The 23,886-nt window shown below is 54.1% G+C and overlaps 1 protein-coding gene across 3 annotated transcripts; it reads right to left on the bottom strand.

Annotated features, from left to right (window-relative positions):
• Window positions 1–422: 422 nt before the first annotated feature.
• On the bottom strand, window positions 423–23,772 carry OGFOD3 (2-oxoglutarate and iron dependent oxygenase domain containing 3). Of its 3 annotated transcripts, none has more exons than XM_045489988.1 (9): window positions 23,665–23,772; window positions 22,513–22,730; window positions 18,570–18,645; window positions 17,048–17,090; window positions 14,577–14,641; window positions 13,966–14,022; window positions 8,941–9,094; window positions 5,299–5,422; window positions 423–745 (listed from the first exon to the last, which is right to left on the bottom strand). In XM_045489988.1, exons 1-9 carry the CDS (start codon window positions 23,736–23,738, stop codon window positions 609–611), a joined length of 948 nt encoding a protein of 315 aa, XP_045345944.1. In that variant the 5' UTR covers window positions 23,739–23,772; the 3' UTR covers window positions 423–608. The 3 variants fall into 3 exon arrangements, with proteins under 3 accessions (XP_045345944.1, XP_045345945.1, XP_045345943.1); XM_045489989.1 differs by lacking the exon at window positions 423–745 and adding an exon at window positions 2,185–2,635; XM_045489987.1 differs by lacking the exons at window positions 423–745; window positions 5,299–5,422 and adding an exon at window positions 6,664–8,656.
• Window positions 23,773–23,886: the final 114 nt, after the last annotated feature.

Here is a 23,886-nt window from a genome sequence, read left to right on the forward strand (position 1 = left end):
TTTGCCGGCGCTCCCCCAGATTATACGTGCCGTCTGGGGAATCGATTCCCGCTGCCCCACCTGGCCTACCCCACACCCTGCCTTCCTATGCAGAGCATCACCGGGGCTCCTGCAGGGTGTGACCAGCTTGGTTTCTGGAAGATGCCGTGTCAGGAGGGACTCACATCACTGACGTCTCAGGTCCTCGGCCCCCAATGTGTCTCCCAGAGCCGTGCACTCACTGGACCTTCTCTACAGGTCATGGCATCATCCACATTCAAAACTCAGTCTTCGGCGGATGAATCTGGATGAGGCCCAGGCAAATGATTATCTGTTCACAAATGGGAATTTCCACCCAGGGCCCCGGGATCCCCTCTTGAGGAAGGGTCGCTGCTAGCTTCTGGGCCTGATGTCAACAGCACGCCGAAGCAAACACACAGTGCTTGGTGGTGAAAAGCTGCTTCCCCCTAATTTACTTACGGACGTCAAATGATCGAAACATCAGGAAATCAAAATCCAGGGTGATTCATAAGGCACTTTGTTCAAAGGAAATGGGCTGAAATGGGGAGAGGAGGACGTTCTGTTCAGTGTGGCTGCTTCCCAGCGGGAGGGCGCCGTGAACAGGAGGGCTACGTGAACTCAGGGTCTGCGATCCCGTGGTCGGGGTTGCAGGTGAAGGCGATGGTGACGGCGTAGCGGGTGCCCCAGTGGACCTTCTCCACACGGTGCAGGTTCTCGGACCCTGAGGTAAAGAAGGACACCCGGCCTGGGACAGAAGAGAGAAGAGGGAAGTGACCCGGAGGCCACACACATGGCCGGCCCTGACACAGCAAACCAGGAAATAGGACAGGTGTACCCACCACGGGAACGGCTGCAGCAGGACAACTCCATGCGTGAGAGGCACCCCAGCCCCCGCCCTGGCCCTCTTTGTGGTGGGTGGGCCCAGATGTGGGGGCCAGGTCCTGCCAGCACCGTCCAGGGTGCCCCGACAGGCCACGTGACCTCCCCAGGCCCACCCCTCACAGGCTTTCAGGTTCTACTCCCACGTCAGACAAAACCAAACCGTGGAGAGTGATGGCAATGTCTTACCAAAGAATCAAGAAAGATATGTCAAGACAAAACACCCAATGCCTCGTCAGCTCCCTTCAAGTTGAGATAAATGGTCTTCACCTTTCTGCCTAGGGAAAGGCAGCTTCTGGGAGTCCAGAGTAGGGGCCCTTCCAACCTGTCCATTTTCAGACAATTCCATGTTCAACTGCTTCTGTCTTTAACTGGCCTTGCACACAGCACTATAGAATTTTCTACAAGCGAGCTGACCATTACCAAGCCATGACGGAGGAACCTGAGATTCAGAAGGTACTATGCTCTGGCCGTGTGGCCGGGCCCCATGACAACCACATTTCCCTTCACAGTTACAGCTCAGCCAGTTGAGCGTCCGACTCTTGATTTCAGCTCATGTCAGGAGCCCAGGGTTGTGGCATTGATTGAGCCCTGTGTCAGGCTCTGCACTAAGCATGGGGCCTGCTTGGGATTCTCTCTCTTTCCCTCTGCCCCTCCCCTGCTTATGGTCTCTCTCTCTAAGATAAAAAGAATTAAAACAAAACAAAACAAAACAAAAAAACCCACAACACAAAGAACAATAAAAAAACCCCACAGAGCCACTGCTGGACAGTTGACTGCTTCCGTCAATACTTGCAAATTGACCGTAATCTTTGCAAAGGAGAGAAGAAGCCACCTCAGACACGCCCTGCTTTCTAGCTGTAAACAGAGAACCGGGCTCTGTTTGGAAACAACAGAGCAAAAGAAATGGGGAACACACAGGAGACCTATGAGTGTGAGCCTGGGGGCTCCTGGAACTCACACACAGTGCAGTCCCCTCCTCTGGACCAGCCCAGCCACCCCCATGGGAAGGAAACGCTTTCCCAGAGCAATCCGGACCCACCACACTTTCTGAGAGTTACATTTATTTATTTATTTATTTATTTATTTATTTATTTATTTATTTTTTAATGTTTATTTGAGAGACAGAGTGCAAGTCGGGGAGGGGCAGAGAGAGAGAGAGACACAGAATCCGAAGTGGGCTCCAGGCCCTGAGCTGTCAGCACAGAGCCTGACACGGGGCTCAAACCCACCAACCGTGAGACCATGACCTGAGCCGAAGTTGGATGCTCAACCAACTGACCACCCAGGCACCCCGAGACTTACTTTTTTTTTTTTTTTCTTTTTTCAACGTTTATTTATTTTTGGGACAGAGAGAGACAGAGCATGAACGGGGGAGGGGCAGAGAGAGAGGGAGACACAGAATCGGAAACAGGCTCCAGGCTCTGAGCCATCAGCCCAGAGCCCGACGCGGGGCTCGAACTCACGGACCGCGAGATCGTGACCTGGCTGAAGTCGGACGCTCAACCGACTGCGCCACCCAGGCGCCCCGAGACTTACATTTTTAAAACACATCTTGTCCTTGGTCTCTTGATTCAAACTTGAGACATGGGACAGCAGCCAGGCCTGTCTGCACAGCGGCCGCCAGCCTCCCATGCCTATCCACCCCCTCTGCCCATGTAGACAGACGCAGTTCTCAAGTGTCTGTGGACGCACAGTAAGAGTAGGGGTCTCCGTGTCCCTTCCAGCGTTTCTGCACAGTTTGTAGACAGAGGTGCTGAAGAGCAGAGAAAAGGACCTTGGGACAATACAGAGCCTTCCACCATTCATGCTGCTGGAGCCTCAGAAGAAGTTAACATTGGGACAGAAAAAGAGAACTTGAGGAAACAATGACCCAAACTTTCCCCAAAGTCGTGAAAACGTGGCTTTTAATCCAATCCAATCCAATCGGTGTAGCCAACCCCGAGTGGGACGCGGAGGCCCATCACAGTCAAACAGGTGAAATGAGTCATTTGGGAAAATCTTGGAAGCAGCAGAGAAAAAAGGCAGTGACCATGGGGACAGTGACCCTGACAACGACTCTCCCTCAGCAAGAATGGAACCTGAGGGGCGCCTGGGTGGCGCAGTCGGTTAAGCGTCCGGCTTCAGCCAGGTCACGATCTCGCGGTCCGTGAGTTCGAGCCCCGCGTCGGGCTCTGGGCTGATGGCTCAGAGCCTGGAGCCTGTTTCCGATTCTGTGTCTCCCTCTCTCTCTGCCCCTCCCCCGTTCATGCTCTGTCTCTCTCTGTCCCAAAAATAAATAAACGTTGAAAAAAAAAATAAAAAATAAAAAAATAAAATAAAAAGAATGGAACCTGAAAATAAAATGATGTTTCTACAGAGAAAAGAAAATTCTATCACTCCAGAATTTCACAGCCAGTGGAAATATGCTAGAAAAGGTGAAATGAGGGCATTTACAGAAGAGCCACAGCCGGCAGACCCATGGGGCTGGGAGTGTTAAGGCCGAAGAAAAATGGTCCCCATTGGAAACCCGGGTCTACGGAAAAGAGTGAGGGTTCTGGAAAGATCGAATGAGTAGGAAAATGTAAGTGTGTATTTTATTGTGTGTATTTTCCTGTGAATTTCCACAAGAGAGGAGAGACTGTCCAAGGCAAGAACCATAACATTTAAATTGGTCTCGTTGGTGGGTGAGCTGCTGTGCGTCTCTCCAGAGTCAAACGACAGCTCCCACGACGTCTGTGGGGACGAATGTACCTCGCTGAGCCCCAGGCAGGGACAGCACACAGTCAATTGTATAAAATAGTGTGGCTGCCTCTCATCTTGTCCACCTGGAAAGAGGCCCTCAGACCCCATCAAGTGCCGGTGTGGTAACTAGAGAAAAGTACGGCACTGGCTACACAACCCTAAGCCCCTCTGTCCTGTCCAACCAGCAGGTAAGCCCTACACTTGATTCTGACGGCTGAAAAGTCCATAGTAATTAAGTAAGAGTAGGTACCACAGAAATGCTCTGAAGAACCCAGTGGCAGGCCGCTCGTATCAGAACCACAAGGAAATTATTAGCAGAGGATGAAATCACCATCTGTCCAGGGACCAGCGCTGCTAACTCACCACACAAGGCAAAGAGCAAGACAGACCTGTAATATTTACACTGGTGGGTGGGGCTCCCAGGGCCACATCCCCCAGAATCTTGTCTCCCAGGGCCATGTCTCCTAGAACCATGCCCCCCAGAACCATGTCCCCCAGGGCCACGTCACCCAGAACCACATCCCCTAGAACCTTGTCCCCCAGGGCCACGTCCCCCAGACCTGCGTCCCCCAGCAGTGGGTCTCCCAGGGGAGAGTCTCCCAGGGCCACGACCCCCAGAACCATGTCCCTCAGGGCCGTGTGCCCCAAGGCCACATCCCCCAGGACTATGTCCCCCAGGGGTGCATCGAGTTGTACTGCCCACCCAATTCTATAAACACAAAACATTTCGGTATTCACAAAAAGGTACTTTCTGGCTTTCTACACTCTTCAGTAAACAACTTAGAGATTGAGCTCAGCAACTGAGTAACCAAGCGTGTGAGAGAAACTCGGTGTCTGTAATCCTGCGTGTTCTTTTTCTCTGGGACAACAAGGGCACCTCTCAAAAGCACGTGCATGTAACACCCAGCCTCAGTGACAGAAGCTTCTCTGGTTCTTTATCCATTAAAGCCTTGGAACTGCAGGGTGTCCAGGGCCCCTCCTGTCCACTGAGCCCAGGTCTACACCTCTTCCTGTGCTCACCCCATGGAGGAAGGAGAGCAAACCCCGAGCGGTTCAATTTCTTTTTTATGCCTTTTGATTTCCAAGCCACTTGGTGTCCAATTCAGAGCTACTACAAGGAGCAGTTTGGACCCACCGGCTTGGGGGACTGCCCCATGGCTGACAGGAACATTCTGGCCAAGCCAGGTGGGCACCCTCACTGGCCTGACCGAGCTCCCAGCCCGCAGGAGCCCAGTGAGCAGGTGAGGACAATGCCACAGGCACAGGTGAGACGTGGCAGCAGGTGGACGGCACTGGCGCTGTCCGAGGTACCTGGGCTGGAGCCAAGTGGCCGGGTCTGTCTGTGAGTCCCCCCTCTTCCCCACAAGTGCCAGAGGGAGGGACACGTCATCTGCCCAGCACCTGCTCACTGGGCAGCTCTGAGTGTCCGCACTGTGTCCGGGGAGGCAAGCCCCAGTGCTCAGCGCTGTTACCAACATCGTCAGGTTGGGAGTATCACCTCACGTGAGCTGCTGAGTCCCTCTGGGGAGTGCACTACAGGGCAGGGAGGGGCAGGCTCTGGGAACCGCTGTGCCATGGCGGCAGCGACCGTGGGCGATGGGGCTCCTGGGTGTCCAGGACCAGCAGACGCATCCAGGCAAGCGCAGCATCGCTGGGCACCTGCCCATGCCTGGGGCGGCCGCGTGAGGGCCCTACCTGCTCTTGGCTCCACTGTCTTGTTGGCCCCCTCCTCCACGAACACAAATCTCCCTCCGCCAAAGTCGTCCAGGTAGTCAGAGAGGTAGAGCAGCGAGGTGTAGTCAAAGGAGCCGTAGGTCACCTGTGGGCAGAGCGGAGGGAGCGCGTCACCATCGAGGTGCTCGTGGGGCACACGAGCCCAGGACACCGCTCTCAGCCTTCAGAGGTCAGCATACAACACGTGCACCTAACAGAGGCCGCTCACTGCCTTCTTGACTTCAGAAACACCTTGGTTGAGCCCACGGTCGTGTGTTTTTGCTGGGACTCTGGCACAGCTCAAACGCCCGGACAGCTGTCTTCCGGAAAGGCAGCGTGTGCGGGACGCAGGGCAGACAAGCCAGCACCATAGCGATTCCTGGGACGGTGGCAGCATCATTGCTGACCAGCAGGGCCAGTCTCCTGCACCAGCAGCAACGGCAAGTGCTGTCGCTCTTTCAGATGCTGGGCGACTCCAACCTTTGTTCTTAACTCTAGTAAAAACACGTGCCATAAATTTACCATTTAACCACCTCAGTGCGCAGCCCGGGGGGCAGCAGGCATGTTCTCACTGTTGTGCCACCATCCCCTGTCTGTCTCCAGAACTCCAACCTCCCACATGGAAACTGTCCCATTACACGCTCACCCCCGCCCCCCGCCCCCTGGTGCCGACCCTTCTGACAACTCTAGAGACCTCATAGCCATGGGATCCCACGGGATCTGTCCTTTTGTGTCTGACCCTCTTTGTGTAGACGCTCGTTTGCAGAGGAGGGGTACGTCTGAGCACGGACCCTCTGAGAATCGACCCCCACTCCCGCCTGGACAAAGGAATGGAAACAGGGGGCGGCTATCGTTTGTTTCCTCAGATGCCCCGAAGTCGGGGACGGAAGGGACCCCTGGAAGCCACTGCAGGCCAGGGCTGCCGCACAGACACGTCGTTTTCAATGTGACACCTTCAGGGTTTGGTTCAAAACCTCGGGCTGCCGAGGAGAAGCTAACTGTAATATGAAAGGAAGATGTAATTTCCAAGGGCTTCAGTGACACAAATCAGAACAAAGAGCTTTAATAATTAATAAACGGGGGCGCCTGGGTGGCGCAGTCGGTTAAGCGTCCGACTTCAGCCAGGTCACGATCTCGCAGCCCGTGAGTTCGAGCCCCGCGTCAGGCTCTGGGCTGATGGCTCAGAGCCTGGAGCCTGTTTCCAATTCTGTGTCTCCCTCTCTCTCTGCCCCTCCCCCGTTCATGCTCTGTCTCTCTCTGTCCCAAAAAAAATAAATAAACGTTGAAAAAAAAAAAAAATTTAAAAAAAAAAAAATAATTAATAAACGGAATTAGTGAGAGATGCACTTTTTTCGTGCAAAGAATTTTAATCACATAATAACGTATTCCAGGCTGATGAACCATTCAATTAGCAAGTCTGGGGTAGGAGAGGAACAGAAACGGAAGAGTCTAAGAATTAGTCTGAAACGTCACCCCGCCAGCCCTGACACGCGGCCCGACCCCTGCCTCTAAGCTGCTGGGTTGACAGCCAGTCTTACAAGATTTTACTGACACCTGTAGGCATCATGGGAACGGAACGCAGAAGCCCCAGGCCAACCTCCTGCGACATGTCTGGCCACAGCTTGAAGAGCCTTCTTCCCTGCCACCATCTTTACCCCCATCACCATGACAACAGTCATCTCCGGACATGAGGTGGCCAACCAGCAAGGCTGCTGTGGTGACGGAGACCCAACATCACCTTGTGCCCTCTGCACCAGGCCACGTGAAGCTGGATTCTACACACCTGGGCTTGGCTCCACAACCCCACCAAGAGCCCATCTCGGCTTCGCCTTAACTGATGTTCGTTCACCAAACAAACGCCAGGGTGATGGGAGACCACGATCTCCCAGGGTCTGCTTCTAGAACACCTTCAGCAGTGAACTTCACATGAGTTGAAAGCATACATGAGCCACGTAAGCTTAAAAGAGACCCAGGTACAGCAGGAGGGACCAGGAGCCTGACCCTCTCATGCCCACCCATCCCCAGATGCTGCGCTGGAACCCCCCCAAAGCTCACGTGAAAACCGGGGACCTGGGTAAGGAGGAACCTGGAAGCAGCGGGCTCTGCTGGGGAGTCTGTCCTGAGCTAGAGACAGGAGCCCCACGGATCACGAGCAGGTGCCACGGTCCAGTTCTCTTGTGTCTGAGGACGTCTTCTCGCCATGCCCACATGTGAGCGGTCCTTGGCTGCTCGCACTGCCCTGGCTCCTGCAGACCTTTCTGTGGCCTCCTGGCTCTAAGCACCCCTCTGGAGAGCCTGCAGCTTCCGACTTGTCACCGGGGCCTGTCTCTTCCCGCCTGAAGAGTATGATCTTCGAGAACGCGGCCAGGGCGTGTTTCTCTTGAACCGACTCTTCCTGGTGTGCGGACAGCTGTCCTTCCTTCGTGCAGGAAATCCTCCTGGACTCCAGCCCACGCGTGGGGCCCCCTTCTCTGTGTGCTGGAAGTACCTGTCTGTCCTCCGCATACATCGTCTTTTCCCTCAGCACCAGAACACCCTCTTCTGCCTCTGTAGTGTCTGCGATCACCTTACACCAAAGGTCTCACCCTGTCCCTGAATGATGATCTGACAGTGGTTACCAATGGGTCAATAGCTGCCAATGCCACGAGGTGCAGGGGGATGGGGCTCCATCACAGCCGGATCTGAGCACATGGCGCCTGCCACCTGGAGGCCAGAAACCCCACACTCCCAGCCTGAATCTGGAGGAGCCCCAGAGCGGCGTGGGCCCACACGGGAGCCACTGGCCACAGATGCCACTTCTGTTTACGCTGGCTTGAGCCGATTACATATCGGGGTCCTCAGTTTCACTAACCACACGCAAGTGCTCGCAGATGCACGGTGCCTCCTCCATCAGCTCAGTCGAGATGAAACAGACACTAGGCGTCTGGCTGGTCTTGAAGCCAAAGCCACATCTGCAAGCGTGCATCCCAACCTGCCTCATCACTCACCCCGGTTCTGGGTATTTTCCACTTGCTTCTTTTGTTCTAGCATCTAGGGGCACAAGGGGTGTCCTGGATCACCTGAGCACATGCAGCCCTCGGGTGTCTCCCGAGGCAGGTCTCCCTTGGCAGCATGCCGAGACCGTGGGCGTGCAGGGCGGTGGGGGGTGGGGTGGCTGCAGGACAGGCAGGGACGGGCTCCTCCTGCAGCTGGTCAACATCACGGATCGAGGGCAGAGCAAGGACAGGAAATCCAGAGGGTCCAGAGTGGTCAAGAGATCTTCCCATGAAGAGGAAGAACATGGGGGCGGGGCAGGCAGGCCCGAGGAGAGGCCACCTGCAGCTGCGGGGGCAACAGAAGGTTGCCCAGGGGGCACGTGGTGAAGCTTATGGCACCAGTGGAGACGGCCACAGAGGACAGAGTGCCCACCACTTCTTAAAGCACTTTTCACCATCACTTGGGGACAGGTTCCCGCCCCCCCCCCCGACTACATCCTCGGGGTTCGGGACGCACCTGAGCATCAGAGACAAAGATGTGTAAAACCCCAACCACAGAAAGGCCGCAGTGGACACTCAGAAACCCGCGCGGGCAGCTCGGGCAGCCACGAACAAGCCCCGGGGCCCATGCTGGAGAGCGGGTGCCCACCTTGTCCACGTGCGCGTGCCAATACTCGTCGTGTGCCGTCCGGGCTTGGGTGCTGTTGATGCGGGAGAAGAACGTGGGCTTGGTCAGGTGCAGGGAAGATGCGCTGATGCCAAAAGCCTGGGCGATCGTGAGCTGGACCTTCTGCCGCACGTCCCTGTAGAGAGGACACAGGCGTCACCCAGAAGCAGCGCAGCCTCAGAGGAGAGGATTCTCCACGGGCCCCACGGAGCCCACGCAGCGCCACGCTACAGAGTGACACGGCTGTGGGAAAGCAGCAAGATGGACAGATGTACATGCGGCCCACGCACGTGTGAAGGCGCATCGTGTGCAGAGCCAGGAACCCTGGGGACCGGCTCCTTGGGGCACGGCCAAGGGCGGGGGCCCTGTCTGCGGGGACAGACAGGCAGCTGCGGGGCGAGAGGCCCTCTGCACAGGGTGCACGTGCTCCCGACAGAGGCCCGGAGGACGACCTCGGCCCTGTCTGAGAGCTGCACTGTGCGTGGTCAGGGGCTCGGGCCATTCCTGCCGCGGCAGAGGGGTGCTGCCCCCGGAGACACCAGCCCCTCCCTGGCACGTCCAGGGGTCTGGGCTCCCAGCCCTCCACATGCGGCTGTGCGGCGAGGTGCCACGGGGCACAATTCACCACATGGGCATTCGTGGTGGGGGCACCACCCTCCCTGGACCACTGCTGACCTGCACAGCCCATTCCACAGAGCCCCAGGGAGCCGACTCCTGGGAGGCCAGGATGCAGGGGAGCAGCGCTACACAGGCTGAGCCACACCTGTGAGGCAGACACATGCACTTGCTGTCCATCTACCTACACACGTCTACACACACGCACACACGTACCTAGCTACATACATGCCCACACACACGCGCACACACGTACACACACCATACACACTAACTCCCATACACATGCACAATACATGCCTGCAAGACATAACTACGCATGCACATACCTGCTCCCATATACACATACATACGTGTACACCCCCATACGCGCCTACATGTACAGGTGTGCACACACACATACATGTGCACACACAGGTACCTACCTGTGTGCACACTTACAGAATATATGGTAAACTAGGTCTAGGACCACAAATGATGGAGCTCCAGCCCAACAGGACATAAATCATTCCAACATTTCCAAACCACTGATGATGACGCTTCAACATGCACACCACGTGCTCAAGGGTACTCCCACAAGGCAGGGCACTAACTGGGGGTGTGCTAGACCCTTCCTGGGGTGGGGCTCCCCCAAACTCATCTCAGTAAGTAGTTATTCTAACATTAGTGATGCCCATGGAACTTCTGCTGGACCAACAATTATGTTCAGAATTCTTCGGACTCCTCCATGGGGTAGGAGGGACATACGCATTCAGTAGCTCTTATCACCCAAGTCATAAAAAGTACTTATGAGCACATCACTTATCCAGCGGGCTCCGTTTCTTCACCTTTGTTCACCTTCAAGGCCCAAAGCACTTCAGAGTTTAGCCCAATGTCAGAGTCCGACAAACTGAAAGAACTTGGAGACTCATGATATCCTTCCATCTGTCACCAACAGCACACGGTGTGGATGACGCATTGACAATGCGATGCTGCTCCTCCTGGAATCAATCCCAGCTTCACTCCACGCACAAGCTTCCTCTCTCAGCTTCTGCATACTTTCTGCTTCTCTCTCCTGGTTTCCTCACTTTTATTCTACGTTCACCAACTTAACACTTCCACCTTGGAGCCAGAAAGAGCCCCGCCCACTTGGGGCACACTGGCCTCCCACTTCTTGGTTCCCGCTGTGGTGACGGTTCCCGCTGTGGCGACGGATCTCGCTGTGGCGACGGCTCCCGCTGTGGCGACGGTTCCCGCTGTGGCGACGGTTCCCGCTGTGGCGACGGCTCCCACGGGGCCACCAGGACAGTCCTCAGCTTTCATGGTTCTGGCTTCTGTGCATATCATGCTGCGTATTCTCCCTGATGTCAGCGCACAGATGGCGGCTGAGAAAAGTCTGGAAGCGATTTGGTGGTTTTTATCTTCGGCACATCCAGAAAAGGCGGTTTGGTGACTCAGAGTCCAGGACACGACGTGGACGTGGTCCTGAGCGTAACAGCCCGAGGTGTGGTGCGGGGAACGGTTCAGACCAAATGTTTGCCTTGAACATTGGCCAGATAGCCCATCTCAGCCACCATTCTCCTTCCAGGTTTGTGAGACCCACAGACGGAGCGTTGCATTTTCTGTGAATTATCGGAATCCTTGTGTGGGAGACAGCAGTGGAGATGTCACCCAAACCCTGCTCTGTCGCTCTGCAGATGTGGTCTGTGATGATCTAGACCACAAATTAGATCACACTGGTATCTCGTGCTGGTAATATTCTGGTCATGTCTCCAAATGCTCAGTTATTTTTAACCATAGGATAGACAAGATGAGAAAAAAGATTTCTCTAAACACTGCCATCTACTTGACAACACTCTTCAACAACACATTTTGAAAAGTTTTCATTATTTTTTTAGTTATTACTATTTTAACAATTGGTTTATTGTGTGAAACTGATTGGTTCCTTCCCTCTTTCTTCATTGATAATTACCAATCTCATTTATTAAACCTTAAGCTGCACTAGAACACAGGGGGCATCGCCTGCCTCTTGGGAGCCGTCATATCCAGTGCCCACGTGCCCAGCGACAGCATGCATGCTTCTGGGTGCAACCACCGACTGGGTTTTCTCTCCAGAAATACAAACTCTTTTTCATTTGTGCAACCCTTCCTGGGTTTTGTGTGCGACCGCAAGCCCTTCCAGACTACAGAGGTGACCGACACCCTTCCTCTCTGCATGTTCACACTCAAATGAGACAGAAATCTGCTGTTTTCCCTTCATTCACGGTGTTCATTCATATGTTTCATCGACCTTATGAATGTCAAAATACCGACCCACACTTTTTACTAAACGGTAACATGGTGAATGACGTTAACTGGTCACTGGGTAATCACAGATTGAGGCGTCTGCACCACCAGTGCCTGGCTGGTTGCACCAGGAGACCCTGTCGCGCTCCAGGCCCAGACTTCACAGCCACCAAGTGAGGTCACTAGCGCATGGCAGGGATCAAGTGCACCACTCACTGCCGTTACTATTCGTGTGTAGAGTTCATCCGACCCCTCACTTCTCTCTGGACCAGTAGCCCAGCTTTGTTTTCCAGCTGTCTCCCTGGAGACGTGACCAGGGGGAAGCGGCAGCTGTGTTTCCAGCCCAGGAGGCCTGCTGGCTGCTGGTTGGGGATGGGTGCTGGAGCTGAGGGTGCACAAGGGCAAAGTGGGGGCCGCGTGGGGACGGGATGCCCGGTGGCGTGACTGGCGGCCCTTACATGACCTACACGGGGACAGAACTGCACACACTCACACAAATAAGGTGAAAGCAGGGAATCTGAACAAATAGGTGGCATGGTGCCACATCCTGGGGGCGACACCCTACTCTCACACGAAGCAGTTGCAGTCAGGGATCCTGGGTGGAGGGTACAACAGGGTCTACCTGTGCTAGTTCTCAAAACAGTATGGAAGTCTTGATTATCTAAAAGTGAAAAGTTTTAAGTAAAAAACAAAAACACTCCTGGGGCACCTGGGTGGCTCAGTCGGCTGAGAGCCAGACTCTGGATTTCGGATTCAGGTCATGATCTCACGCTTCATGGGAAGGAGCACAGAGTCGGGCTCTGTGCTGGCAGCGGAGAGCCTGCTTGGGATTCTCTGTCTCTCTGCCCTTCTCCTCCCCCCAAGATAAAAAACAAAACAAAACAAAACAAAAACAAACGAACACCTTGCCCCAGCGGGGGAGCTGCCAGGACAGGAGGGCTGTGTCTGACAGGGCACCAAGTGGGGGTGGCACTGGCATGTGTGGTGTGGCTGGGGAGTGGGCACAGCCCTGCACGGCGGTTACAAGAGCTGCTGGACCCCCCTGAGGCTGGATGTGCCTCCGTATCCGTGAGCTGTCGCGAAGGCCAGAGAACAGCCCTGGGCCGAGGGGCACACGCAGCCTCCACTGGGTGGCGTGAGGGCGATGGCCTGGCTAGACCCACAGCTGCGGAGGCGGCTGCCCTGTGTACTACCCACCGGCACAAAGCGTGCTCGGGTGAATTCCGCACGTCTGCCCTGACTGTGCAGAGGGCCGGAGAGGAGCCAGGGGAAGAAGGAAACCTCGGAGCCGGGAGAGTAGACCAGTCCGCACAACCCCGCCTCCCCTCAGTATTTCTGCGGCCACTCGCTGGGTCTTTGGGTTCCCTGGCCTCCTGGGGGCAGAGAGGTACCACCCCTTCATCCACCTGCCCGGATTCCAACAAAGTGAACGGTGCATTTCACCTCTCGTGAGACCCTCTGTTCACAACATGCCCACGACAAGCCAGGAGCTGGGGGGGGGTGGCGGGGTTGAAAGGGGACGCTGCTGGGGCGTGGCCGGCGGGCGTGGATGGGTGGTGGTCTTTGAGGGCGTGGTCGAAGCGTGGATTGGATGGGTGTGACCAGTGGGCCACGGACTGGGAGGTGTGGTCAGGGGCAGGCTTGGACTAGGCCGGTGTAAGTGGATAGGCACACCACAGGGGGAAGGGGACAGGGTGATGATGGGGTGAGTGTGACCAGGACGAAGGGGGTAGGCGTGGCCTGGCCAGGGTAATGGTGGGGAGGGCTTGGCGTAGGCCCGGGGTGGGTGAGGCCAGGGGTGGGCGTGGCCTGGATTGAGTTGAGTGGGCGGTGCTGGCGGGGTGGGTGTGGTCTAGGGTGCGTGGTGGGTGGGGGCAGTGGGTGGGCACGGACTGGATGGAGTGGAGTGGAGCCGGGGCTAGTGGGCGGGACGAGGATGGAGTGGGGTGGCCTGGTGGGCGGGGTGGGTGTGGTCTAGGTGGTGGGTGGGCAGCGCCGGTGGGCGGGGCACACTTGGGTTCCGCCCCCGGTTGGGCTGGGCTCCTGGGCACACCCACCCTCAGCCCTCCCCACTCAACCCGCTGCACCTGCCTCCACATCTGACCTCCTCACCCCTTTCCTCCTCACCGGTACAACTGGAAGTCCTCTTCTGAGAAGACGGTTTGTATTTTATCTCCAAAGTATCTGCGAAAAAAACAGAGTATTAACAAATGCAACATTTCATTAAACGTTTATTGTTAACGTTTTATTATATAACATTTAAATCTTTTCCTTATTTCCTTTAAACTCAGTGTTTCCTCCAACTAACCAGTAGGTCCCTGAAAACTAGCTTGTCCTAACTGCTCCCTCTACGGTGACAACTATGTGATTAAAAGGCAGGGAAGTCAATACCAGCAGAGTGAGGGTGACATTCAGCAAGGCTGGGAGAATCCCTTTCCTTCCTTGGCCTCAGGGAGGATCAGAGTCCCCCTGACTCTTTCCAGCTCCCCTTGGCCCCAGAGCCTGGCGGGCACCGCCACCCCCCCCCCCACCCTTCCTCTAGCTGTCCCTAGGCCTCAGGTAGGTCCTGCTTTCCCAAGAAGTGCTCCCTGGGTGTAGCACTAGACTATTCCCTGCAGCTAGTGAACAGGGACCCTGCACATGAGAAGAGCCACACCTCCCATTTCCCAGATAAGAACTGCACAAGGGTGCAAGGTCAAACCGCACAGAGAGGGTCGCAGCCCCTCTTGGGCTCTCACCTGTACAGGTTCACGAAGTGCTTCCCAACAGACAGGGCTCCTGAGTGCAGGTCCAGGATGGACGCCTGGAAAAGACATGCACAGGGCACAGGGTGACGGGGTTTGAAAGTCGCCAAAGGTAAGCGCAGACCACTGAGATCCAGCCTATGCTCGCCCTGGGCCAGGGAGCAGTGCTGGGTTTCAAGAAAGTTGGGCCCAGGGTACATATAGGACGTCTCGTTCTCTCCTGCCTAGTCCGATTTTCTGAGAACAGTCCACAGTCTGTGAACTCCTGAAGCTGAATCACACCCCACCCACCCTCCCTCCTTCAGCCCTGTTGAGGTGTAAGGGGACCACACATCCCATGCCCACGAACCACCATCAATCACCAAGATAACAACCACATCCCAAAATGTCCTTGCACCCCTTTACCATCCTGCTCCTGCCTCTCTCCACCCACCCCTCCCCACCCAGGCAACCACTGATGTGCTTCCTGCCACGACAGACTGATTCCCGCTTTCTAGAATTATCTGTGAATGCAATCATGTGGGATACGCTCTTTTTGGGTCTGGCTCCTTCCACTCAGCATCACCTCTCTGTGGTTTGCTCATGCCTTCGTGTCTACAGACGTCCACCGTCCTTGTTGCTAAGGAGTACTCCGTGGTCCGGGATGCCACAGCCACGTGGCCTGTTTCCAGTTTGGGGCTATTACAAATCTGCTCTGAGCACTGGCAGACAAGTCTGTTGGGACAGATGCTTTCATCCTCTTGGGAAATCCCTAGGAGTGGAATTAGTGAGTCATACCTCTCTACAGGATGGCCAAAGTGTCGTGCACTCCCTTCTGTGGGCCCTTCCCCATATCTAGGAGAAGTGGTCACCAGCACAAATCATTTTTATGCTGTCTGGGAAGCTACTATATCTTTCCTCATCGATACAGCAACCAGCCCAGAGGTTTGAACATAATTTGAGCTTAATAAATGTTAACTGAGGGGTGCCTGGGTGGCCCAGTCGGTTAAGCGTCTGACTTCAGCTCAGGTCATGATCTCACAGTTTGTGAGTTTGAGCCCCGTGTCGGGCTCTGTGCTGACAGCTCACAGCCTGGAGCCTGCTTCGGATTCTGTGTGTGTCTCTCTCTCTCTGACCCTCCCCTGCTTGTGCTCTGTCTCTCTCTGTCTCTCAAAAAATAAATAAATGTAAAAACAAAAAATTTTTAAAAAATAAATGTTAACTGAGCTTAAAGACATCAAATCTGATAATTTGCCATAAGACAATTTCCTGCGGGAATGCCCAACAATGAATAAGAAATGAGTCCATGCACAAATGGGTTTTTAATAAATGCTCCCTCTGAATCAAATCAAACCGAAATAAAAGGAGCTTAATTTCCAGGTAAAAGTTTGCAGAATAAAATAAAGCCATGCAGATCATCAGAGAAATACTTAGAAATTCTACCAAAGTCTGTAAACTAATCTTCCCAGGACTTTCAGACATGTAGACTGATCCAGGTCCGTGTAATGGCGATAATCCAGGGATCACCAAACAATGCAGAGGGGACTGATCTTCCACAGCTCCACTCACTGGGTGAGGAGACCCACGTTCAGGACGCCACACAGGAAGGCAAGCTGACGTGCAGGGTTCGCAGGGACAGAGGCTGCCCAGGAGGCAGATGAGACACAGTGCTGGCCGCCTGTTCCCGGCAGCTGTTGTAACTAATCACCACCAACGGGGGGCTTGAACCAGCAGAACTTTATCCTGTCACAGCTACTGAAGCCAGAGGTCCTAAATCCAGGTGTGGGCAGGGCCACGCTCCCTCCAGAGGCCCTAGGAGAGAGTGCCTCCTGCGTCTTCCAGCTTCTGGTGGCTCCAGGCGTCCCCTGGCTTGTGGCGGCATCCCTCCACCTCTGCCTCTATCTTCCTGTGGCTTCTCCTCTTCTTCCTCAGATCTCCCTCTGCCTCTCTCGCCATTGGACTTAGGGCCCACCCCAGTCCAGAACCATCTCCTCTTGAGTCCCTTAACTTAGTGGCATCTGCAAAGACCCTTTTCCAAAGAAGGTCCTATCCCCAGGTTCCGGGGGGGTGAGTCGTTCATGCCAGCCCTGAGCCCCCTGCACCTCACAGATGACGGTGCCCACATCGTGTCTGTGGGCACCTCCTGCCTGGGGCCTGGGGAGTGTGTCTGCCACCATTTCCCAGCAGCCCTCCCACTTCTGCCTCTCCTGTTTCCAGGGCTTGTCACCCTCCTCACTGGGCTCCTAACTCCCCCTAAGCTCGCTGCCTGCGACCAGGTCCATCTGCCCCCAGCTGGGTGTCTGAAATACGAATGAGATCTGGAGCAGGTTGCTGTGACTCACCCTGAACAGAGGGGACACTCCCACGTCCACCAAATGTGGCGTGGGGGGAGGGTGGTACCCAAGAGCCCTGCAAATCCAGTGCCGCTGTCCCTCGGATGGTGAGCAAGTTAAAGGAGTAGAAAGAAAACTAAAGCAGGAACTCACCCCTCCGTCAGATCCTCCCAGGGACAGCCCCTTCTCGGCTATGCTGTGGGGAAAGGTCATTGCAAGTCAGGATTTAGTCGATAGAATAGTCTATGATATAGCCGGGCAAGTAACAACCAGCACGATTAATGCAATGTTAACAGATCATTTACTGTTTATGATATAAACACACATTCAGACCAAAGGACCCAATTTGCAAAGCCAAATGAGAAAATGGCAATATTTCATCGTGGTCTTGTTAATTATATATGACACAGTTTAGAAACTACTGAGCTTAAATTTAATTTCCACCTTTGGCACTGAGAGCTGGTGCCCACTAAAATAGGCCGAACTACCCCCACTGGGTCCCTCTGGGCTGACGCGTCCCCTCCGGTCATCAAAGGCTGGGGGGACACCTTTGCAATCCCCAGCTCAGGAGGTAGAGGCCCCATGGTGGCCTGTGCTGCATCTGACAGGACCATCCACATCACTGGAGACACGAGAGCATTTTACAGACCAATCACAGCCTACCAGGAAGCTGTACTGGGGACAGATCGGCCCCTGAAATATCGCTGACTCCTGCCCAACAAGTCCCTACACTGTTATGTAGAAGCATGGGGACCGTCTCCCTGCTGGGACCCTCAGCTGGGCACACCACCGGCAGAAGGCAGCCGGGACCCTGGGCCAGGCACACGGGCAGAAGGCAGCCGGGACCCTCAGCTGGGCACATGGGCAAAAGGCAGCTCGAGGGTCAGACTCTGCTCCACTGGGCACTTGGCATGTGTGTCTAAACAGCTTTTGTGTCTGAACAAGTTGTTGGAAAATCAAAGCCTTAAGATCTTGTTGTTAGGAGCACCTGGGTGGCCCAGTCGGTTGAGCGTCCAACTTCAGCTCATGTCGTGATCTCACAGACACTGTGAGTTCAAGCCCCGTGTCGGGCTTTGTGCTGACAGCTTGGAGCCTGGAGCCTGCTTCGGATTCTGTGTCTCCCTCTCTCTCTCCCCCTCCCCCACACACGTGCTCTCTCTCTCTCTCTCTCTCTCTCTCTCCCTCTCAAAAATGAATAAACATTAAAAAAAATTTTTTAATCCCAACAAAGGAAAAGCCAGTGTCAACTGTACCTGAGTAAGACTTCCTGCCCCATCCTGAGTCACAGCTAGTTGGCCAAAGGGCTAATTCCTAGCCGGTCTCGGCACAGAGACTGAACTGCTCTCTAGTGACCACCTGCTCTCCACAGGTGTCCCAGGGCTCCGCCAGCAGCTCATGGAAGCAGCACTGCCCCGACCTCCTCTACAGGTCAGAACCACTTCCCGTGAAGAGTGGTTAGGCTTCTGGCAGGTTCCATCAGCAGCCACATGACTGAGGGCAAAAGCCTTCGCTCCTGGAAATTGGAAAAGCCTACCTTTGCCCTTGGAAGCATACAAGAAAATTCTTAGGGAGTTCTAAATGAATTTCCTTAAGTCATCTTTTTCGTAGTAATTGTCTGCTTCCTGTCCCCCAGCCCCACTTTCACACTTGTTCAGGACAGAAAAGGCTTGGATACCTGCGAATCCTCCGGGCTTCATCCCTGGTGATGACGGTGTCGGTGATGCCCCGCCCACACTTCCTAGGGGAGCAGCCTGGAGAGAGATAGCCAGAATGAGATGCTGACCCCATGCTGAATCCCAACAGAGCCATTTGCATTTGTTGAGGATTTACCTGTAGCTGGCCTTCCCCAGGGACAGTTTTGTGGGGTGGGCTGTGCCTTCCACAGGACTGGGGGGACAGATTTGGCAAATAAAATGCAAGACACCTAGGGGTGCCTGGGTGACTCAGTTGGTTAAGCGTCCAACTCTTGATTTCGACTCAGGTCATGATCTCACAGTTCATGAGTTCAAGCCCCGCATCAGGCTCTGTGCTGACAGTACAGCCCACCCCCCACCTCAATAAATAAGTAAACATTAAAAAATAAAATAAAATAAAATAAAATAAAATAAAATAAAATAAAATAAAATAAAAAAGGACACCTAAACAGGTATGAATTTCAGAGAAGCGACAATGATTCCTCAGCGTAAGTGCATCCTGTGTAGGACACGCTGACATCCCACTGGGCACAGCACACTCCTGGTGGTCCCACACCAGGCAGGATGCTGGGAAGCATCTGGCTCATTGCTTACCCTTGGGAAGAGAGCCCTGAGCCACCCCAGAGGCGGCATCCATGACAATCCATGACCGAAGACCCAGCCTTCCTAAGCCCCTGTGAGAAAGTCCTTCCAGGACAACTGAAGTTGTGCTTGTAATTCTAGTCATTGTCCTATCCCAGGGACCCAGCAAAAGCTGCCACCAAATGTGCTTACCACATGTCCCACCCTGAGCTCCCTCTGCCTCTCTGCAACCAGGAGGTGCAGCTGCTTAGGGGCATGAGGGTAAAGAAGCCCAGTTGGGGATGGAGCCAGGGTCAGGTGGATGAGGCCAGGACGAGGCAGAGCATCAGAGGTGGACAGGCTCTGCAAACTCCTTGTGTTTCAGCACTTAAGGTGGGCCCAGCTCCCTTGTACTAGGTGGGCCATCAACAGGTCCTGGCCAATGAGATGGAGACTTGGGACACTCAGGACCTGTTGGGCTGACCTTTAACTTTTCATCTTTTCTCCCCCCTTCCTGCCTGGAACATGAGCCTGGTGCCTGGAGGTCAGAGAATGTCCTGAGACCATGTGAGCCACACACTGAGTACAAGTGGTGAGGGGCTCACAGAGCACCAGGCCAGCCTGGGGGCGGCGGGCGGGGGGGGGGGGCTTCTCTCTGGGCCTTGTTGTGTGGGGAAAATAAACTTCTACTTGGAGGACCATCAGGGGAGGGGTGCTTCAGTTCCAGAAGGCTAAATACAATCCTACTGACACAGGTGTTTTCATTATAAACAAAAGCCAGATGTATGCTTTTTATAAAAAATGTAAATATGAGACACAGAAGGGTTAATAATAAAAGGAAATACAATGATCACCAAAAGAAAAGTTGGAGAGTGATATCTGTATAACTAATGCACTTTAAGGCAAAAGAATCATTACAGGGAAAAAGAGGGTCATATTTAGAGGTGATAGAACGGTTTACCACGAAGATGAAGGTGTGACAAACAGCATTAGATAGTACCATCTCAAACGCGAAACGGTCAACATGACAGAAGCTACCAGACCCACAGTCGAAGTGGAGATTCCTGCACACCTCTCTCAGTACTCGATGGACAAAGGAGGCAGAAATCCATGAGGATATAGATGGTTTGTATACATGGTAGGAGACTACGAGAATAACATAGAACTTTGCACGCAACCATTAGGAAACATTTTTCCAGGTGTATATGGAACATTTACAAAAACACAAAATGAAAGTCTGAGCCAAAATCAGAGGATCTATATCATACACATTATTTTACCTACCTACAATGCAATTAGGTTAGAAATCAATTTTTTAAAAAAATCTAACCATTTTTTAAGCTCATTTATTTTGAGAGAGAGAGAGCATGCACGTGCACGGGGGAGGGGCAGAGAGAGAGGGGGACAGAGGATCAGAAGCGGGCTTCATGCTGTCAGCACAGAACCTGACACGGGGCTCAAACTCACAAGCCCTGAGATCATGACCTGAGCTGAAGTGGGCTTCGTGCTGTTAGCAGAGAGCCCAATGCGGGGCTCAAATTCACGAACCGTGAGATCATGACCCGAGCCAAAGTTGGACACTTAACCAGCTGAGTAACCCAGGTGCCCCCAAAATCAATTAAAAAAAATTTTTTAATGTTTATTTTTGAGAGAGAGAAACAGAGTGCAAGCTGGGGAGGGGCAGAGAGAGAGGGAGACACAGAATCTGAAGCAGGATCCAGGCTCCCAGCTGTCAGCACAGAGCCCCACATGGGGCTTGAACTGACAAACCTCGAGACCATGACCCGAGCTGGACGCTCAACCGACTGAGCCATCTAAGCGCCCCAGAAATCAATTTTTAAACAGAACCAAAACCCCATAAATTTTGAAATGCTAAAGTCCATCAGTGACACAACGTGTTCAATGTGAGTGTGAAGAGCATCATTTGGGTGAAAAAGTGAATTTTGAATGGCTGACTCATCTGTGCACATGCATGAGCACACACTCCACATACACACAGTGCAGCAGCCTGTCCAGACACCCCCCAGGGGGCAGATCCTCCCACATCGGGAGCCCCCTGCCCCAACTAGAAGCTTTAAATACACTTTAACTATTCTTTGTATTGTGGTAAATATACATAACACAAAATTTACCATTTTAACCATTTAAAAAAATTTTTTTGAGAGAGAGAGAGAGAGTGGGGGAGGGGAGGGGCAGAGAGAGAGAAAGAGAGAGAGAGAGAGAGAGAGAGAAGGAGGGAGGCAGAGGATCGGAAGCAGGCTCTGTGCTGAGTGCAAGATAGACCACTGCTGGGCTCGAAATCACGAACTGAGGGTTCATGACCTGAGCCAAAGTCGGACCCTTAACGACTGAGCACCCAGGCGCCCCCCATTGTAACCATTTTTAAGTGTACAAGTTCAGGGATATGAGGCAAATTCATACTGTTGTGCCAACATCACCATTCATCTCCCGAATGCCTTCATTCGGAACTGGAACCCCGTGTCCCCCCCCCCCCTCCCGCAAACTGTTTTAATGTGGCTAAATTATTAAATGGGCAAGAAGAAACTTCACTTCTAACTACTTGAAAAATACTTTCTCAAAAGCTGGGACACAGGTTAAGAGGGAAAGGCTGAGGGAGTCAGGGGGAGGTAATCCCCTCTGGTGTGCGTCACCACAGCGCCCCTCAGTGGAAAGACTCAGCAATCTTCTTCCAGTTCAGGTCCAAAGCATTGCTCCGAATTAAAAAATTAACTGAATTTTGTCCTTAAAACCCAGTGGCGCAGGCTAGGTTTTTAAAACTGAGAAAGCGTCCAGGCAGCAACGAACGTGCTGGAAATAAAGCCGACAGTGCCCAGTGCCGGGGCAGGCGCGGGGCGGGGCGGGGCTGGGGGGGGGGGGGGAGGGGGGGAGGGGGCTCTCCAGGGTGCTGAACTCCAGGGCGGCCGCTGCCTCTGGGCAGCACTCCCCTCCTCCCCTCCAGAAGGGGACACACAGGGACACACTACACGACACCAGGAAGGGCTTCTGGTAGGGACATTTTTCGTTGCAACATTTTCTGCAGCAAATACACCTAATGACACTCGACAGCTAATGCCTTTTCTGGCTTCAACTTTTTCATCCCTGCCTTTCCAATTCTGTTATGTCCCTTCAGGCAGTCTCCTCCAACAGACAGTACCCACGGTGTGGGGCACCTCGGTGATCAGCAGGCCTGCCCTTGCACTTCCCAGCCCACGTGTGGGTTAACCGACCTGAAGGAGGGAAAGTTTGACTGTACCCCCCTGACCCCCACACCACGTCGCTGCAGCAAAAGACCCACGCATCTCAAACGCACCACGTTCGGTGTTCGCGTAAGGCTCTTTCCCAGACCAAGGCTGCATCGCCTACCTTCAAACCTTCGGTGACTGTCATAGTCCTCCGAGCAGGGCACCTCAATGAACCTGCCAGGCAGGATCTCCCCACGGTGAGCCAGGACCTCAGTGACACCATCATCACCCCCCAGGCTGCTCCAGAGCAGGAGCCCAGTAAGCACAGCACAGGCCCCCAGGACGGTAGTTCTCAGCCACTTCCTCCGCACCTCCCAAGGTGCCCGGACATTCTTTGTGCTGAGGACAAAACACAACTGCACTCACATGTGCTGAAACGTGGGCCACGATGACCAGGGAGCATGTTCACAATCACAGGGAGCCTTAAACTGTTCCTGCCCTAACAGAGGTCAGAGCTACTCCCAACCAATCCAGAAGCACTTGCCAGCCTGGAAGGATATGGTGGGGAGTGTGGCCCCCAGCCCCATCTGACCAGGCAGGGTCCACCGTGCCCTGTGCTGGCAACCAGATGAGCTGCTGGCCAGTGTCCCTCCCAGCCCAGCCAGGCTCATGGAGAACCTGAATCTATGTTGCCAATGCCAATCACGTTCCCTGAAACCGAAAGTGACCCTCCAGAACCACACATGTGCCCCTGGTGGATGTAACTAAGGTGTGAGTCCACCCACAAGCCAGCCAAGAGGACAGTACAAGCAACAATGAAAATCATTCGTAATTAAGACACTTCTTGCACAACCTGGGTTAACTGTACGTCTAACTAACGTGATTACTGATGTTGCATGCATGTGTGTGTGCACGTGTGTAACTGAGAAACTGTGTGCTCTGTTGTCTAGGAAAAACTTGGTGACTGTAGGGCTTAAAGAACTTGCAAAAAATAAGAAAAAAGATCAAGGCACCCTTGCTTTAAATATGTAATTAATTCTCGAAAAGGAGGGAATCTGACTTATTTTTATATGTGCCTCCCCCCTTTGCAGTGCTATATGAAGAAAACGAATTCCAGTTAAATAAATCCCAAGGTGGGCACAGCATGGTCAGATCATGTTGAGCGGATACCTGATTATTTTAAACAGGCATCATAGATATCCCCTGGGCGGGGAGGAGGAGTCGACCCAGCTGCGCAGCACGCGCTCCCGAGGCCCCGCCCCAAGCAGACCACGCCCATCACACGGCCCCGCCCCGCCCGCCGCAGCTCGCCCCTCCCCACGCTGCCCTGTACCTGCACGGGCGCCGGCGCTCTGACGCCCCGCTGCCCTCGGGCGCCCTGAGCGCGCCCCTCCGCTGAGGCGCCATCGGGCCAGGCCGCTGCGGAACCGGGCCGAACGCGGGAGCCGCCCCGAGCCCGGGACGAGCGCCGCGAGGGGAAGCGCGAGGCCGTCGCGGCCTGGGACGCAGAGCGAAGCGCTCGGCCGTCGACCCCGAGCCTGGCGGCCAGGCCCGA

The sequence above is a fragment of the Leopardus geoffroyi genome, chromosome E1 (genome assembly GCF_018350155.1).
Source record: "Leopardus geoffroyi isolate Oge1 chromosome E1, O.geoffroyi_Oge1_pat1.0, whole genome shotgun sequence".
Taxonomy (NCBI): domain Eukaryota; kingdom Metazoa; phylum Chordata; class Mammalia; order Carnivora; family Felidae; genus Leopardus; species Leopardus geoffroyi.